Below are 16823 nucleotides of genomic sequence, written 5' to 3'. Positions count from 1 at the left end.
TGTGTTGTAATGGGAGCAAAATAGTAGTTAGTAAAATAATAACTTGAGTTTTGATTGATGTTCTACAGGGACTGCCCACTTCAAATGGGACGTCTTTCGAGTTTGTCACAACGGAGAATGGACCAGTCTGCCTGGATTTGTACTCCACCCCCCAGTATAAAATGGACATGCCCAGTAATGGTCCAGGTGAGTTTATCAATCACATGTTGGGTTGAACAGTAAAGTTACAATTAAACATTTTTACCATTTATATATATATATATAGTACAGTTGCAGTACACTATCTACCCTGTAGGGGTCATGATTCTCAGTACATTCTACAGAAACAAAGCTGCATTTTGTACAAGAAGAAACTTCTTCAATCTTCAACTGGACTCACCCAGGAGGTCACATGATATGTCCTGACCTCCTCGCTGACCCTCTCTCCCTCCGTTCGTTTTCCTCCTTGTTTTTGTACAGAATTTGTGTCCAGTGATTTTCACCACTTAATTTTACTAGAAAACACACCAGCAGTACTAATAATGACTTTGACAATATCAATATTTTCCTTGTTAACAATGTTAATGTCTGTTGTTTCAGGGCCAGTCTGTTATATTCCAAAGACTACGGCCTTTTTAAAATGCCTGTGTTGAGTTTGGAAAATTGTGAAATATGATATTAAGAAAAATATTTTCTGTGGCAGCAAGGTCTAAAACAACATTTCTTTTCCAATTCCAATGGCTTAGAGTCTGAGTCTGTAAATATCTGATTCCTCATATTCTGCTGAATAGTATCATTTGCCTTAACCTTTGAAAACGTGACACCAAACAAATGTCAGGAGACAACAGCCGGAACCGTTTAAGCACAGAGTTGTGTTTGTGTGTCCAACCAGAGAAGAAGGAAGAAAGTGTGTACGAAGTGTGTTTACCTTCGGAGGATTCGCCGCAGGACGGAGAGGAGGAGAAATCTGAGGAGAGCGACGACGGGATAAAACAGAAGGGAGTCAGCGCCATGGTCAAAGCCTTCCACTTCGTCATGAAGCAGAGCTACATCTGCGCTCTCATTGCCATGATGGTGAGTCTGCTGGCCCTGGGTCAGTGTCATGTGTAAACATGTAACGAAAAAAGATCCACAAACACATCGTCATTTTTAAAATCATTCTGTTTTTTTTGTTGTTTTCCAACGTTCAGTTTGTAATCGTGAGTTAACATGTCAAAACACAAAAACAGCAAAATAAACATTTCTTTAACAATTACAAACACAGGGCAAGGAAAAATCCTCGTGTGGTTGTCGAATACCTAACACATTAAAAACCTGCCCTTCAGCAAGGCACTGATGTGATCTGTGCTCCGGTGGAACTGCTGGGCCGCCGTCAAGAAGGAAGTGTGGTCGTCCTGGCTGAGTGGCTGTGGGGCAGGATATGATTTTTAAGGAACATCTGTTCCCACTCACATTCCCGGATGAATCATAATCTGAGAAATACCTTACAGATCCTAGTTTTGATTTTGATTATGACTCAGTAAACCATCGCATTTCATTAAATCCATTATTATTGTAACTCGCTGTGAAGGTTTTAGTAGCCGGAAAAAGCTGGATGTTTTTGATTAAATACAATGTTTTCATTTAAATGCACGGAAGCTACAAAATACTTTAAGTGTTAGTAGTATGTGATAGTAATGATTAACTGTTATAACCATTAAAACTACTGTTAGGTAGAGTCAAGTACAGTAATTATTAGTTATATAATTTTCATGTAATTTTCTTTTTTTATATAATACAGGTGTAGTAAACAAGGAGCACTGAACACAGAAAAAAGAGCTTAAATAATCATTTACCATGATCTAAGAAATACTGTCTGATTTAAAGTAATCTTTAAGAGTAATTCATTTTGTTCCTAAAGTACTGAAAACCCTTTTTCATTCCCTCTGTGTTTGTTTTATTGTCAGACCTTTTTAAGACCATTCACTGAAAAACGACATCAACGTTTCTTTAAACCAACAGTAACAGTTCATCAGATGTGCTTTGACTGAGACGTTCACTTAGATTAGTGCAGCGTTACTGTATTATTTCATGTTCCTGCAACTACTCACAGAGTTATTGTGTATTGGCAGCTCACGTACCGTAGTGTTTGTGGTAAAAGTTGTTCTTTTTCCGAGTCTTGAATTTCAACTGGAAACTCTTGTCAATTTTTTTTTTTTAAAGGAGTAAAAACTTCAGCCAAAGACATCCCAGGACAATACACACACGCTTCATAAACAAGAAAGTCTTGTCTTGCATTTGTTTAAATCAAATAATTGTCCTCTCTCCTCCTCAGGCCTGGAGCATCACGTATGTCAGCTGGTTAACGTTTGCCTTCCTCATCTGGTCCTGCATTCTGTGGATGGTGAGGGACCGGAGACGTTACGCCATGTTGTCCTCTCCCTTCATGGTGGCCTACGGCAACCTGCTGATTGTTCTGCAGTACATTTGGAGTTTTGAGGACATGGGCGAGGTCCCAGGGTTCTTTGTCAAGAAGAGGAACCCATTCCACTCCCTGTCCTCTAAGGTTTTTGAGCTACAATTGATTTTCAGTCTCTTCTGTGTTTTAGACATGTCTTATAAATGAAGTCACATCAGGTCACTGGACAGAACAGTGTCAAAGAAGATTTGACATAACACAATTAAACTAAAATAAAAACTATAAAAGACATTTACAACAGCTAGCTCACTGGGAGAACATTAAAATGTGTTTTCTTCATAATAATAATAATAATAATAATACTTTATTTTACTTTAATTGTTGGAATGGTATTGAAAAGAACCTAATTTGTTTTTACTGAATATTTGGAAGTGAACATTATTATAATTCATGTTATGCCAGATACTTTTGGAACTAGCGCTCTTACTGGTCAGCAGTCATACTACATCCAAAACATCATTAGTGGTCTTTAATTCACGTTAAATGTTACAAACTTTAGATTTAAACACACTATAACAAAGTGCTTTTTTCTGTGTGGGTTTGATGTTTTTTTTGTTAATAATGAAGATGGACTCTGGTTTTTCTCAATTCAGTTTTGCAGCATGTCTTTTTTGAAATGAAACTACAGAGAGGAATAAACCCTACACTCACATAAATCATTATTTTCCCCAGAAAGAAGGGGAAATTCCTTCTTTGCAGCACTAGGAGAAAAGGCCACTTTATTTATCGTGACATCTTTTGGAAAAGCTCTTTTATTTTAGTAAGTACTGTGTCTGCTCTAATATTTCAAACGTCCACGGGTCACCGCAGACGTGCAGTGGACTTCATCCATCTGAAGTCATCCGTACTAGAAGTATTTCACATCCAGGACGCCGTGTGTTTCAAAGTTTATGCAAAGTCCTGGCAGATCTTAGACGTCCCTGAAAGTTTAGACAATTCTCTGAGAGTTTCAAACTCCACTCTGAGTTACTGCGTAAACATACAGTATTTTCTGTTAAATGCATATGAAAAAGTAAATTCCAATGAGTGGTTAGTCGTTAGCTGGTCTGTTGTCACCTTGCTGGTAAGGTGTTCGTCTAAACATTTTTTTCTTTTTGTTTAGGTCTTGTGTCTGCTGAGCTTCTGGCTGCTGCTGCGACAAACGCTCACAGAGCGATGGGAAAAACAAAAGGAAGATAGCGCTGGTCTGTCAGACATCCATGTGGAGGATCAGGAGAAAAAAGGTAAGCAGTTGTTTCCTTTTTAAACAACTTCTGTGGAAATATGATGTGGTATAATGCTAGGTACACATTGTGGTAACCAAGGAAGTTTTTCCGACAACTGCTTGTGCCATTTTCCTCTTGAAAATTCCATGAAAAACCAACAGTCAACAGTTTTTTTTTGTGAAAAGATGGAAAATAATTGGGTTTTTTAAATAATGTTTCAAAGGTTTTGAACTTCTGTCATTACTTTTCTACTTAATTGCCTTATTTAACTGCAAAAAAACAGATTTATGATTGCTTTTTTTTTAAGTCTGTGTTTTTCTTAAACCTCTCCTCTTTTTTAGTCCTGCTAAAACATGAATTTAAGCATTTAAGTAAATGAGTTTCCTCGCCAACATGAATCAGTCCACTGTCCCTCCAACGGTGTAGAGTCCTGATTTGCTGTTGTGTTTTATAGAGGAGGAGGAGGAGACTGAGGACCGAGGGGAGCAGGACATCATGCAGGTCCTGGGCAGCATGGTCATGGCCCTGCTGGTCAAATACTGGATCTACATCTGCGGCGGCATGTTTTTCTTTGTCAGCTTTGAGGGAACCATTGTCATGTACAAGATCATCTACATGATGATGTTCCTCTCCTGTGTGGCACTTTACCAGGTATCAGTCCGCTCCAATCAGTAAACCCCATCATACCAATCATAGCCTTTCATGTGCACGAGGACACCTAGTGGACTAAAGCTACGGTGACAGATCTCAATCAGTGTCAGGTGGAGGGGAGGATTGGGTCGGGGGTTGAGGGTGTGGGTGAGGGCAAATGCCAGCAGTCCACTGTCAAGGCAAGGATCTATTTCGGGGCCAGGTGTAAAGAAACCTCCTTGCTGCTTACCCACCGTGTGGCTCAAGTGTGAACTGCAGATGATTCAGTTTTATTTATTGTAAGGTTTTGTACTACACTCCAGCTTATCTTTTGGCTGGGACAGTGTTGGGTTCACAAATTCAATTTCCCCAACATCAGAAGGTGCTTAGAATTTTACTGGGGTCATAAAGTCAGCGTGCAGCAGGCTCATAATCCACAGTGTGTTTCTGACTGCTTTATCACCTCAGCATAAAAGTGGCGCTCAGATCCAGATGTCCTCTTGCTCCCTGTTTTAATTTGGCTCATTACGGCTGATAAACTGACATAAAGACCGCTCTGTGAAATGCTTATTTGAACTGTGTTTCCCCCGAGGTGCACTACGAGTGGTGGCGCAGGATGCTGAAGTACTTCTGGATGTCGGTGGTCATGTACACCATGCTGGTGCTCACACTGGTCTACACCTTCCAGTTCAAAGGCTCGGTGGATTTCTGGTCTAACATGCTGGGCATGAACAAGCAGGGGTGAGCGACGCTCGACCTCCGCTCTCATTTTACAGATTGGCAGCGAGCGCGGCTGGAAGTGAAGCGAACCGACAACGTCAACATTGAAACACCTGTTTTCTGTTACATTTTCATTTATTCTGTAACTCAAACCTCGCTCTACACCATTGATACTTTTTTATTACATTTTCAAAGGTCTGTGGAGTATGAGTAGAACAGATGTTAGAGTGTCATCAGTGGTGAATAACAGATGTTGTGAAGGTGACATTGTTAGGAGAGCGTTAACACCCGCTCTTCTGGTTGCTGGTGGGTGAGGTTAACTGTTTTAATGACCATTAGTCTTTTACAGCTGATGTTTCTGCAGAAAAGAACAGATGTTGAACATTGATCACTTATTGTTATGTCTGTGTGGCTGACACAGCGTAGCTGTTGGAGTAAATATAGTGTCACTAACCAGAAGGACAGAAATGTCATCACAGGTGTAAGATAATGATGGAGAACCACTGGAGCGCTTTGTTACAAAGAATTGAATTTAGTTTAGTTTTGACTGAAACAAAAATATCTTGAACACATTGTTTTTCTTTTTGTCCCATTTTCATCTGGACTGTCTTCACCTCTGCAGCCTGAAGGACCTGGGACTGGAGCAGTTTACTGTGTCCCAGCTTTTCACCAGGATCTTCATCCCCACCTCTTTCCTGCTGGTGTGTATTCTCCACCTGCACTACTTCCATGACCGCTTTCTGCAGCTCACCGACCTGCAGGCTGTCGTGGCTAAAGAGCAGAGCACGATTTACAGGTGAGAGCAAAAAAATTATATATAGTGTTCTATTGGATATCGCTCAGTTCTGTGTTTGGAAAGTTATTAAATTACATGAAATTATTGAATCAAAATTAGGTTTTTTTTCCCACTCCCAAAGGTAAAGCAGGCCTGAAACTATTTTTGTTCCTATCACAATAATTACAACTGAATGTGACAAAGTACTAAATATGTTTTATTCTCCTAAAACGACCCTGAAACAGAGGAGTCTCACAAAGAGACCCCTTAATTTCTGACTGTAGCCTAGGTGTTTCCTTTGGCTTCCAGTCTGTCTTCGTCTTTTTCTACTACTACTACTACTACTACTTCTTGTCAATGTCTAGTTTCCTCTGTTACTCTGCCGTTTGCTTGTCCCGTCTCCTCTGCTTCTCTTTGTGACCTGTGGCTGTCTCTCCTTTGCCACGTTTCCTCACAGCCACGCTAAAGTCAGTGGGCGTGTCTATTTGATCGTGGATAGGTGGGTATATTTGCTCGCTTTCTGTGGCATCCACCATTTTCCCAGTTTACCTTGGAATATTGAGGTTTCCCGTCTGACCTATGCCTGAGACAAGAACATAAGACCTCCCGGAGTTTTAACCTTCCACCGACAACAAGTCGATGTCTAGATTATTATTATTTTTGCTTGCGTCCTTCTCCACCTTTGTACTTTGGATTTCTAAATTTTGAGAAGCCCCCCTCCGCCCCCCTCCCCGCTCTAATCCAGCCTTTTCCTCAGTACGACCTTTAACTTCTCTCCACTGACCTTTCTGAAGCATGTTTCAGTCTCCAAACAATCTTCCACCCTTTGAGTAACTTGGCAGTTTTTAACCCCCCCATGCGATGAACTCCTGAGAACCTTCTTTTTCCCAAAAAAAGCTTGTCTCCCCAAAACCACAGGACTCTTCATGCCAGTCACTCATACATATTTCTCATAAATGTATTCATGAATACAGTATACTTTGAGTGTGGGTTGCAGCCTGCCTGCCCTGGTTTCTCTCTTTTTTTTTTTTTGTTTATCGTAACTTCTCCGTAACTAATGTAAACACTTTCGATGTCTTGAGCAGCATCAAGCAAAAAATCCCAACTCAACAGAGCAAGTAAGTGTGACCACGGGGTAATTAAAGTACATGTATTGATCTGCAGCCAGTTCATGCAAGAACAACCTGACCTTTGACCTTGCTCCATTGCCTGAGATGAATTCAGAGAGTTAATGCTTTCCTCCAGCTGACATGTAGCTGCTGCAGCAAAAAGCCACTCAAAAACAGAAAAAATAATAATAAAAAAACCATATATCAAGAATGTTTAAAGAATGTGCACTGCTTCTACATTATACATCATATTTTCCAATGCCTGATTAGAGACTGCTCTGATCATCACTTACTGGACAAAAGCTGAACCCACTCATCCCAGTGTCTGCTTCAGAGCCTTTCAAAAATCACCTGGACCCTGAGAATGAGTGTGTGCAGTATTGATGTACTTATGAGGACACAGTGGTTTAAAAAATAATAAAATGTTGATTGACTTGGCCTCGTTTTATCTTCAAATTTAAGTATAAAGTTCATGAATAAGTCCTGTAGCATCAAGCTGAGAAAAATCAATCAAATTTGAACTGTGGATCATTGAACCGTTCTCTTGCCTTACAATCATAACATTGTGAGATCAGTTACTGACTGATTTCACTCTGACTTTTTCAAGTTTACGTATCTACCACTTGGTGGCCTCCTCATCAGTGGCTGCGTGTCAAGACTAGGAAAGTGTTCAGTAAAAGACCGTTCCTCTGAATCTCAGAATTAATAAAATATGTTAATAAATATAGGTGCAAAAGTAAAATGTAATGTTTAATCAAATTAAAATGTAGCTCAATATTTAAGGACAAATGATATCTTGTTACCTGAAAAAGACTTGAAAAAAGACCTGAAAGTTGCAATAAAAAAAAAAAACAGAAAGTGTGACCATCTTCCTCATCAAACGTCTGTGAACTCTGTGTTTAGTAAAATCCATCTATAAACTTTATAAAATACTTTTTAGAAAACCAGTCCACCTTACTCCAAGTCCTCACAAATACAGAAATACAGCTGAGTTTCCACATGCACATATATGCCTTTGTTTGTCTGCTAACACGTTACCTGTCTGCAGACTGGTCCATCCAGACGGAAGCCTAGCAGACCTCACCATGCTCAGCGCAAGCTCAGTGGACGCAGCGGTGTCCAGAGAGCAGGAGCCCGAGCCGACGGAGAACCAGAAAGAGCAGGGAGATTGGGAAGCGGAGAAGAATCAGGCTCTGGTTGTGGTGATGGATGATGTGGACATGATTGGCCACAAGTCCAAGAGCCTGTCCGACCTGCGGCAGTCCAGTGGGGAAGAGAGTCACCACTGCAGTGCAGGGACGGAGCCAGAGCCGAGCACGGAGCAGAGCTCAGGTACCAGAGATACACTGTCAACACACGAGTGTGACGTTTCAACTGTACCAACCTAAAGATAACGCCAGGAACCGTCAAGGCAGATGTTAGTGGGCTGTATGTGAAAATTCTTTTCACATTTTTTTACGTGTGGAAGGACTTCAGTTGGTCATCAGTCAATCAATTTCAAATCAATCAAACATACAGTATACAGTTCATTTCGTGTGATTTTTTTTTTTTCTTTTCCAAACGTTGCTGTTTTCTTTCAAGGCATAGTGTGTGCCACTTCACGAGACACCACTGTCTCAGATCAATGGCATCTCCCTCCCTGCTTCCTTCCTTCCCTCCCTCTCTCTCTCTCTTTGTCTTTCTGTGTCCCCCTCTCTGTCTTTCTCTCGGCCTGTTGCTCCACAGTCTTCTTAGAAGACGTATGTTTTACACAAACTTTGAAGGCCAAGGGTCTGTTAAAGGACTGTCTGCTTCTCAAGCCTCTACTGTCGTCACGCTCATCGGACGCTAATGAATCAGCTTCAGAGACGCTGGCTTTCATAAAATGAATCTCTGGGTTTGCACACTTCCTGGCTCACTTTCACCCACCTCACTGTCCTGCTCACAGGGCCGACCGTAAACATGTTTACGCAGACTTTCACACAGGGTTTAACTTGAGCTGTTGTTTATATTCACAGCAAATAAAATAGGTGATAAAAACCCAACCCTCCACGGTCTTATAATGAGCTGCAGGCCAAACCCAGCCGTTTGTTTTCTCACAGTTTCTGAACAATGAGCTTTCTGTTTCTGTTTTACAACCTGAGTAATTTTAAAAAACCGTCATGATAAAACATCTGGTCTATGGGAGTTCACTTGTCTGTGGACATCCGTAGGACACAGACTGGCACACTTTTAAATACAGTATATCAAATGAAATATATCAAAATATAAATACATCATCCTATTGTAACTCAGAGCATGCAGCAGCAGCAGCAGCAGCAGCAGCAGCAGCAGCAGCAGCAGGCGCAGTGATAAAGAGAGTATTGTGTTATAAGTCTGACCTTAATTCATTACCAGGCTGTGGTTGGGTGTTTGTGTTTATACAGATGAAATACTGCTGTAATTGTGGAAGCACGCTCCGTCTTAGACTCTTCACAAATGTTTTAATCCTCAAACCGTCTCTGGTTTTTCTCTCCCCGTCTTCAGATCTGAAGAACAAGTGGCACCTGGTTGTCGACCGTCTGACTGTGCTCTTCCTCAAGTTCCTTGAGTATTTCCACAAACTCCAGCTGTTTATCTGGTGGCTCCTGGAGATCCACATCATCAAGATCGTGGCCTGCTACATCGTCCTAGTCTCAGTCAAGGAGGTGAAGAAGCTTTTTTTTTCTTTAAGTGTAAGCATCATTTTTTAGGTTGTGTTTTTTTTTTTATTAACTCACTGTTTCTTCTATCTCCTCCACAGGTGTCTCTGTTCAACTTTGTTTTCTTGGCGTCCTGGGCTTTTGCACTGCCCTACGGCCAGTATCGGCCGATTGCCTCCAGTGTTTGCACTGTGTGGACGTGTGTCATCATCATATGTAAAATGTTGTACCAGCTGAAGTCCATCAATCCCCCTTCGTATTCCACCAACTGTTCAGCGGTAAATGACTTTGCCCAGATTTCCTTCACTGTTACAAACTACAGTGCAGAAACTGAATTTCTGTTACAAACTACAGTGCAGAAACTGATTTTTTTTTATCTTATTTTTTTTTTTTTTTAGACTTTAGAACAATACGCAGATGACCAGAAGAAGGAGATGGAAGCAACTCCGTTGTACGTCAGCCTTGTGGATCCAGCTAACTGGGTGGGCTTGGACAAGTCTGTGGACCTGCTGGGCTACCTCAGGGTGAGCAGTCACAACAGGTGTAAACCTGATGGATTTATAACCCTGGGATTCAGACTTGGTCCAACATGCACACAACAGGGACGTATGGATGATTTTCCCAAGTGTAGATTATTTAATTTAGCTGGGGGAGATTGGTAAGAATCCCACCTAGTGTGCAGAAGGTTCCTGGTTCCATTCCAACTAGTCCCTAATCATGGGTAAAAAAAACAAAACAAAAAACTGCGAAATGTATAGCTATCTGTTGCCATGGCGACACTCAAGTAAGTGAGAAGGCTAAAAAGATTGTTCATAAAAGGTGATGAATTTCAGTTTGAAATGAATGAATTAACCTATGACCTGTCTTTTCAGAACAACCTCTTGATGTTGGCCATCTTAGCGTTCGAAGTGACAATCTACCGCCATCAGGAGTACTTCAGACTGAGGAACAAGCTGTCGCCTCCCGCTGCTCGCATCATCTTCCATGACATCACTCGGCAGCACCTTGACATCGGCATAATCAGCTTCATCAAATACTTCATCAACTACTTTTTCTACAAGTTTGGTCTCGAGGTGAGGGAGACTTTAAGTGATCCGTTATTGGCACTTCACACTGTGACGGCGTGTATCTGGTACAGTATATATTTATATAGGAGTGTATATAGTGTATATTAGTGTATACTGTGTATATTTGCATTATTTGTGTTAATTCTTTCCGTTTTTTCAACAGACGTGTCTTCTCTTAGTAGTTAATGTCATTGGACAGCGGATGGACTTCTATGCCATGCTTCATGCTCTGGCCTTGATAGTCGTCATGTACAGACGGAGGAGGAAAGCCATCGCTGAGATCTGGCCCAAGTACTGCTGTTTTCTGGCCTGTATGCTTACCTTCCAGTACTTTGTCTGTATTGGGATTCCTCCTGCAGCCTGTAAAGGTCAGTGCACTCTTTGTCCACACTGTCCTCTGTGGAAGGACAACTGGATATTTTGGTTTTCTTCATAAATAATAACAATGGTGTGTGTATTTTCTTCAGAATATCCCTGGAGGTTTCCCAGCTCTTTTACCGACTCCAATGTGGTCAAGTGGCTTTATCTCCCAGACTTCCACACCAGGCCCAGTCCATCCTTTCTCATATGTAGGTTTTTTTATTTTCAGTTATAGGAGTAAGAAGATTACTCTGGTTTCAGTTTTTCAGTCTTTAACAACTCTCAAGCAATACTAAGAAATCTTGAAGTCGTCATAATGTGAACAGAGATTTAATAATCTCTGCTCCTTTTTCAAACTAAGATGTGCTGGTTTTCAGTAGTTAGAAAATAGATTTTTTTAGATGTTGTTTTGAAGTTTAAACACCTAGTAAATCTGTGGTTTCTTTTTTCCGTAGATGACTTCATGTTGCTGCTGTGCGCCTCTCTTCAGAGGCAGGTCTTTGAAGACGAGAACAAAGCTGCAGTTCGCATCATGGCTGGTGACAACGTGGAGATCTGCAGGGACCTGGACGCGGCCTCCTTCAGTGTACACAACCCTGTCCCTGACTTCATCCACTGCAGGTGACACAACTGGAGTGACTTCTGATATAGAATATTTATAGCAATATACAGAAGTGTTTTTTTATCCAGGTTTTAATATTTTAATTTGGAAAAGACTTGCAAAACATTGAACAAAAAAAATCTTCATAAAATGGTCAATGAATAAAATGAATCATTGCTGCAGTAAAGCTGAATTTATAATATATATATATATATATATAATATAATATCTTTTTAAAACCAGGCCTGTGACACTTGTTGTCATGGACTAGATTTAGTCCATGACAACAAGTCTCACATATAAACCACAACAACTGACACTGACACAGCACTGCTGTCTTCCTGAGCAGATTTCTAACCACAAAAGCACGAGGACAGATGTAATGTCTGACCTTCGTCCTGTAACAGTAACCAGCGGACACAACATTTCCTGCGAGTGATGAACACAAAACGCATCAAAGTGGAAAATACATTTAATTTTAGAAGCCAATAAATGAAGAGGATGAAAAGCGAAGGCGGTTTCGTGGGTGTTCCATCTGACTGAAATCAGAAGTAATGAAAGACTTTTTATGTGACTTCACTCCAATGGAGCTGTTCAGCTGAGTCCAGCTGAGTAGAAGGCTGTTGTACTTGGCTGGTAACTGTAGAAATCTTAAGTGGGCCGGTGCTGAATAAGCACCAACTAGCTCAGCAAATCTCTCATGCTAGGTAAATAAAGGTAAAAAAAAAAGGACGACAGATGCAGTTTCTCATGTCAGTCTCTTGGTGAGGGAAGTAATTGAAAACCCACCATTTACATAATTCAGAATTCTGGCGGCACTCCCACATTTGAATGTGGATCTGGATGCTGACTTGGTGATTGGACCGATGGTTTTGAGAGGCAGCGTGATAAAGAGCGAGTTAGAGAGACAGCGAGAGCATCCTGACCTGTCCACAGTCATTGATTATGTGCTCTTCACATTCCACTGTTTTGATGCACAAAGTGGACAAGTCTTTTATTAACGCACTCTGTGTCCATCAACAAGGCCTCGCTGAGAGAGGAAGAGCTGTGCAGCCCGTCTGTCCATGCCACAGCAGTGCTGCATTTATTCCATCGTTTTCCTCCAGGATCGAATTACGGATACGGGGTGGAGGAGAAATCCATAATCCAGAAAAACACTCTGTCCATCACTCAGCGACTCAGACGCTTTTGCCTTGTACTCTAACTCAATAAATAGCTTTTATGTATGGAAAAGGTATTTTTTCCACATGATAAAGAAAGACACTCACTCAGCTATTCCGGCCCATCAGCGCACCTTATGATCCGAAACCCACTTCATCAGAGCTGCTTCCTAAACACAGCGGCTGTTGTTGTGGTCCCACGGTTTCTCCACATCCTTTACATTAATGCGTGGCGCTTCCTTTTTTTCTCAGAAATCCTCTTCACGTTAATGGCCTCTCACATGCCAAATGAAGATTTGTGTTTCCAAACATGTCCGACGCTCACGCAGACACGGACCTGCTGTAGTGCTCATGTGCTGAGTGACAGGAGTCGGGTTTCTGCTCCAGTTCCTCTTCATTGATTAGACTTTTACCGACGTCCTGACACTGAGTGTGATTGATAGGTTCATTATGTGTTGTTTTGACTTTCACTGTCTGGTAAACATGCGTCCTAATTAGCAACATGCTTCTAACGGCCCTAACATGGTACAGTACATGGACAAAGACCATTGACTGGACCAGTAAACACAGTGATCAGCTTCAAAACTCTGAATCAAAAACACTTATGAACGCCATGGGCTACATAAATATATGCTTCTGTTTGTTGTTTATTCAGATCATGAAGCTGCCAACAGAAACAGGTCGACTGAAGTCATACTTAAAGAAAAAGATAAATGTGTAAATTTGATGTTGCTGTTTTTCTGACCTGCTTTTTTCTGTCTTGAAGGTCTTACCTGGACATGTTGAAGGTCATCATGTTCAGCTACCTTTTCTGGTTTGTCCTCACCATCATCTTCATCACGGGAACCACGCGCATCAGTGTCTTCTGCATGGGCTACCTGGTCGCCTGCTTCTACTTCCTGCTCTTTGGTGGCGACCTGTTGCTGAAACCAATCAAGAAAATCCTGCACTACTGGGACTTCCTGATCGCCTACAACATCTTTGTCATCACCATGAAGAACATTTTGTCTGTGAGTTCTCTCCATCCTCCGTACTGTACTGCAAATACTGGAACCTCCCTTTTGTATTAATGAGTTAGAAGTTATATTGGATTGAATTTAGAATTTTGAAGTAAATGTTTCTTCTTTTGCTCTGCAGATCCTGGCCTGTGGCTACATCAACTCCCTCATCGAGAAACAGTGCTGGTTAATCCAGCTGCTCAGTTTGGCCTGTACTATCAAAGAATATGACATCAATACCAACCAGGATCAATTGCGTGAGTTTTTCAGTATTCCGTCCAATAATTAACAAACCAAAGTGTAAAAATGATTAATTTGATACTAAATCAGATTAAGAATAACTGAATTCAACCTTCTTTGCTCCAGCCGCGGACCAGCATTGTGACCTGCCCAGTGATGAGGCGGGGATAATCTGGGACAGCATCTGCTTCGCCTTCCTGCTGCTGCAGAGAAGAGTCTTCATGAGCTACTACTTCCTCCACGTCGTGGCTGACATCAGAGCGTCACAGATCCTGGCGTCCAGGTAAAGGTGTTTGGGACGACGGCAAGGTCATAGGTCATGAGCCTGTGTATTTACAGACCTTGTGTCTGTGACCGCTGGTGAACTAAAGTGGTCAATAACAGATTGACTTCGGACAATAAACTAATTCCTTTGGTGGAGAAATGATGTACTTATGTTTTTCCTTCCTTTCCGTCTGTGTGTTTCAGAGGAGCAGAGCTTTTCCAGGCCACGATAGTGAAGGCGGTGAGAGCCAGACTGGAGGAGGAACGAAAATCTGTGGAGCAGCTGAAAAGACAGTAAGAATGTAAAATATTTAGAAAAAAAGAGTGGAATTATTATAATAATAATAATAATTAAGATTAATATTATGCCTATAAACATAACATATAATTTAAAAAATAGTAAACAATGAATGCAAATCATTTGTAATTTTTCCCTGGTTTAAAACAAAATATATTATGGAAAGAAATACTTTTCACACATTTTAAAATAACAATTTATTTTTACCTTTGTGGCTGGAAAATAAATACTCACCTGTTTCTAGCCTGCTAATTGGTTAAAAAGGTAATCTTGACATCGTAATGTCGCCCGTGTCAGTTGTAGGAGACTCAGTCTGCCCAGGTAATATTTGATCCAGTCCAGTTGGATTTGGACTCCTCAGTCTGAACATTACCCGCTCCACTCCAGTGTATCGTTGATGTGTGTCATTACCTTTATTTATAAGGAAACTTGAGTCAGAAGGCCATTTGAAAGGGTTTGGATTAAAAGTATTTATCGTTTCCTGGAAGCTAGCTCTCAGTATATCATACTACATAAAGTCAATGTATTTCCACCACTTATAGGTACCTGAGGAGTTACTTATGAGCCCTGATATTATCCACTTACTAGCTGCAACGAGCACTCTGCTGTTACATAACATACACTAATTTCTATATGACGCCTGGCCATGTTTATGGTCCATCTGTTTGGCCGTCTGTGATGCCGGTCTGTATCTCTTCACATCTCTCTGATTTAATCAGGATGGAGCGCATTAAAGTGAGGCAACAAAAATTCAAGAGGGGCAAGGAGAAGATGCTCAGCATGGCGCAGGAGTCTGGTGATGGACAGATGCTGGTGCAGCCGGACGACGACGACGATGACGGTATGACAAAGATGTCAAGGTCGGCCCTGGGTCTGACGATATAAATGAGAGTTCATGTAGGAGTTGGAATGTTTTCTAGTATAAAAGCAGGGGAAGGTGAGTAAGTGTGTTTAATTGTAAGATGTGCTGTAAAAAAAAAAAAATCTTATGAGCTATAGGAGCAGCTTAACATGGAAACTATGGCTTGATTTTCACTGATTTTCTTATCAAATGTTGCACTGCTGTATCTGTGAAATTTTAGGAGCACAACGAACGAAACCCAAGACCAAAAAAAAGCAGTGGTGGAGGCCGTGGGTTGACCATGCTTCCAGTAGGTTGACCCCAAACCCTCTTTTTTCTCTTCCTCCACTCTGATTGGCCCTTGTGTCCTTGACCAGAACGCAAAGGATTCCCATACTGCCACGTGGCTCTGAAGGCACCTCCACACTTTCCTAAATCCAGGCCTTAGTCTTTTTCTGTGTCCATTTAAGGGCCCGACCCACCTGCAACCTTGTTTAAAGTCGTTCTGCGTCGTACACAGAGAGGCACTTCACTTTAGACAGGATCTGTATGGATCAGTGTCAGTGTCACTGCAGGTCTGCCTTAAATAGGCACAAAAACATCACGATGAATGAGAAAAAGACTAACGGATGGAGAAGGAGTTGTTAAAAAAAATAATAATTAAAAAAAACTAGAACTTTATCATAACTTTTGCCTGCAGAGCCCACAGTAGAGAATCGCTATTTTGTAGAAGACTTTGATGCAAAGACATGAAGTCGACTCGCCTTTATTCTCAGTACTGGAATAAAGGAGCAAGAGTTCGTTCATTCTTTGCCTGCAGACATGGACACCAAACAGGTTTTAACTCAAATCGCAGCCGAGTCAACACACTGACCAGATATTTAAAAAAAAAAAGTCATTTTGGAGAGCTAAATATCTTTAAAAAATAAATAAGAACGCCTCTCTGATTCCTGATCGTGTTCGCCTGTTTGGTTGGATCTCATGTCTCATATTGGACTCCATTTCCCACATGGCATTTTCAAATTATTTCTCCATTTTTATCTCTTTGTCATTTGATGTCTTATCTGCATTTCCCAGCACCCCCCCTCACCTCCCGCCAACTGTGGTTCTGTTCAAGGACATAAGTCAGCCTTGTCTATTCCAATGCCTTCTTACACTTACGCACTGTAGACACTGAAACCTCACTCCTGATCCGTGGAGTAGCTTAAACGCGACAGTTGCTTCCACCTGAAGAGTCGCTCGTGTTAATGGTCACAGTCACGTCAGCCATACTGATATCAATGCACTCTGTGATTTCTCTGTGATTTCTCTGTGATTTCTCTGTGATTTCTCTGTGATTTCTCTGTGATTTCTCTCGTCTTCTGTCAGTTGTGGTGTGTTTTTTTTCTAACATCTGTTCATAACCAGTGTACAGTAGGATCATATTTCAAATCAGTAGATCTTCAACTGAATGTTGAC

At 41.2% G+C, this 16823-nt stretch overlaps 1 protein-coding gene across 7 annotated transcripts in view; it reads left to right on the top strand.

Moving 5' to 3' along the window:
• Positions 1-16823, top strand: part of piezo2b (piezo-type mechanosensitive ion channel component 2b) — a 52648-nt gene that overhangs the window by 23109 nt on the left and 12716 nt on the right. For all 7 annotated transcript variants that reach the window (XM_017042333.2, XM_008334654.3, XM_008334655.3 and 4 more), the window contains 21 exons: positions 69-186; positions 872-1053; positions 2294-2524; positions 3540-3660; positions 4097-4293; positions 4865-5013; positions 5615-5788; positions 7925-8208; positions 9382-9542; positions 9638-9814; positions 9935-10060; positions 10409-10609; positions 10767-10971; positions 11071-11172; positions 11419-11584; positions 13491-13734; positions 13862-13979; positions 14089-14245; positions 14431-14520; positions 15244-15365; positions 15607-15675. In XM_017042333.2, the coding sequence (XP_016897822.1) occupies positions 69-186; positions 872-1053; positions 2294-2524; positions 3540-3660; positions 4097-4293; positions 4865-5013; positions 5615-5788; positions 7925-8208; positions 9382-9542; positions 9638-9814; positions 9935-10060; positions 10409-10609; positions 10767-10971; positions 11071-11172; positions 11419-11584; positions 13491-13734; positions 13862-13979; positions 14089-14245; positions 14431-14520; positions 15244-15365; positions 15607-15675 (3394 nt within the window). The remainder of the gene's footprint in view (positions 1-68; positions 187-871; positions 1054-2293; positions 2525-3539; positions 3661-4096; positions 4294-4864; positions 5014-5614; positions 5789-7924; positions 8209-9381; positions 9543-9637; positions 9815-9934; positions 10061-10408; positions 10610-10766; positions 10972-11070; positions 11173-11418; positions 11585-13490; positions 13735-13861; positions 13980-14088; positions 14246-14430; positions 14521-15243; positions 15366-15606; positions 15676-16823) is intronic.

This window comes from Cynoglossus semilaevis, chromosome 20 (assembly GCF_000523025.1).
Source record: "Cynoglossus semilaevis isolate Cse_v1.0 chromosome 20, Cse_v1.0, whole genome shotgun sequence".
Lineage (NCBI taxonomy): Eukaryota > Metazoa > Chordata > Actinopteri > Pleuronectiformes > Cynoglossidae > Cynoglossus > Cynoglossus semilaevis.
Note: the sequence above shows the minus strand (reverse complement) of the source record. Positions and strands in the feature narration are given on the sequence as shown.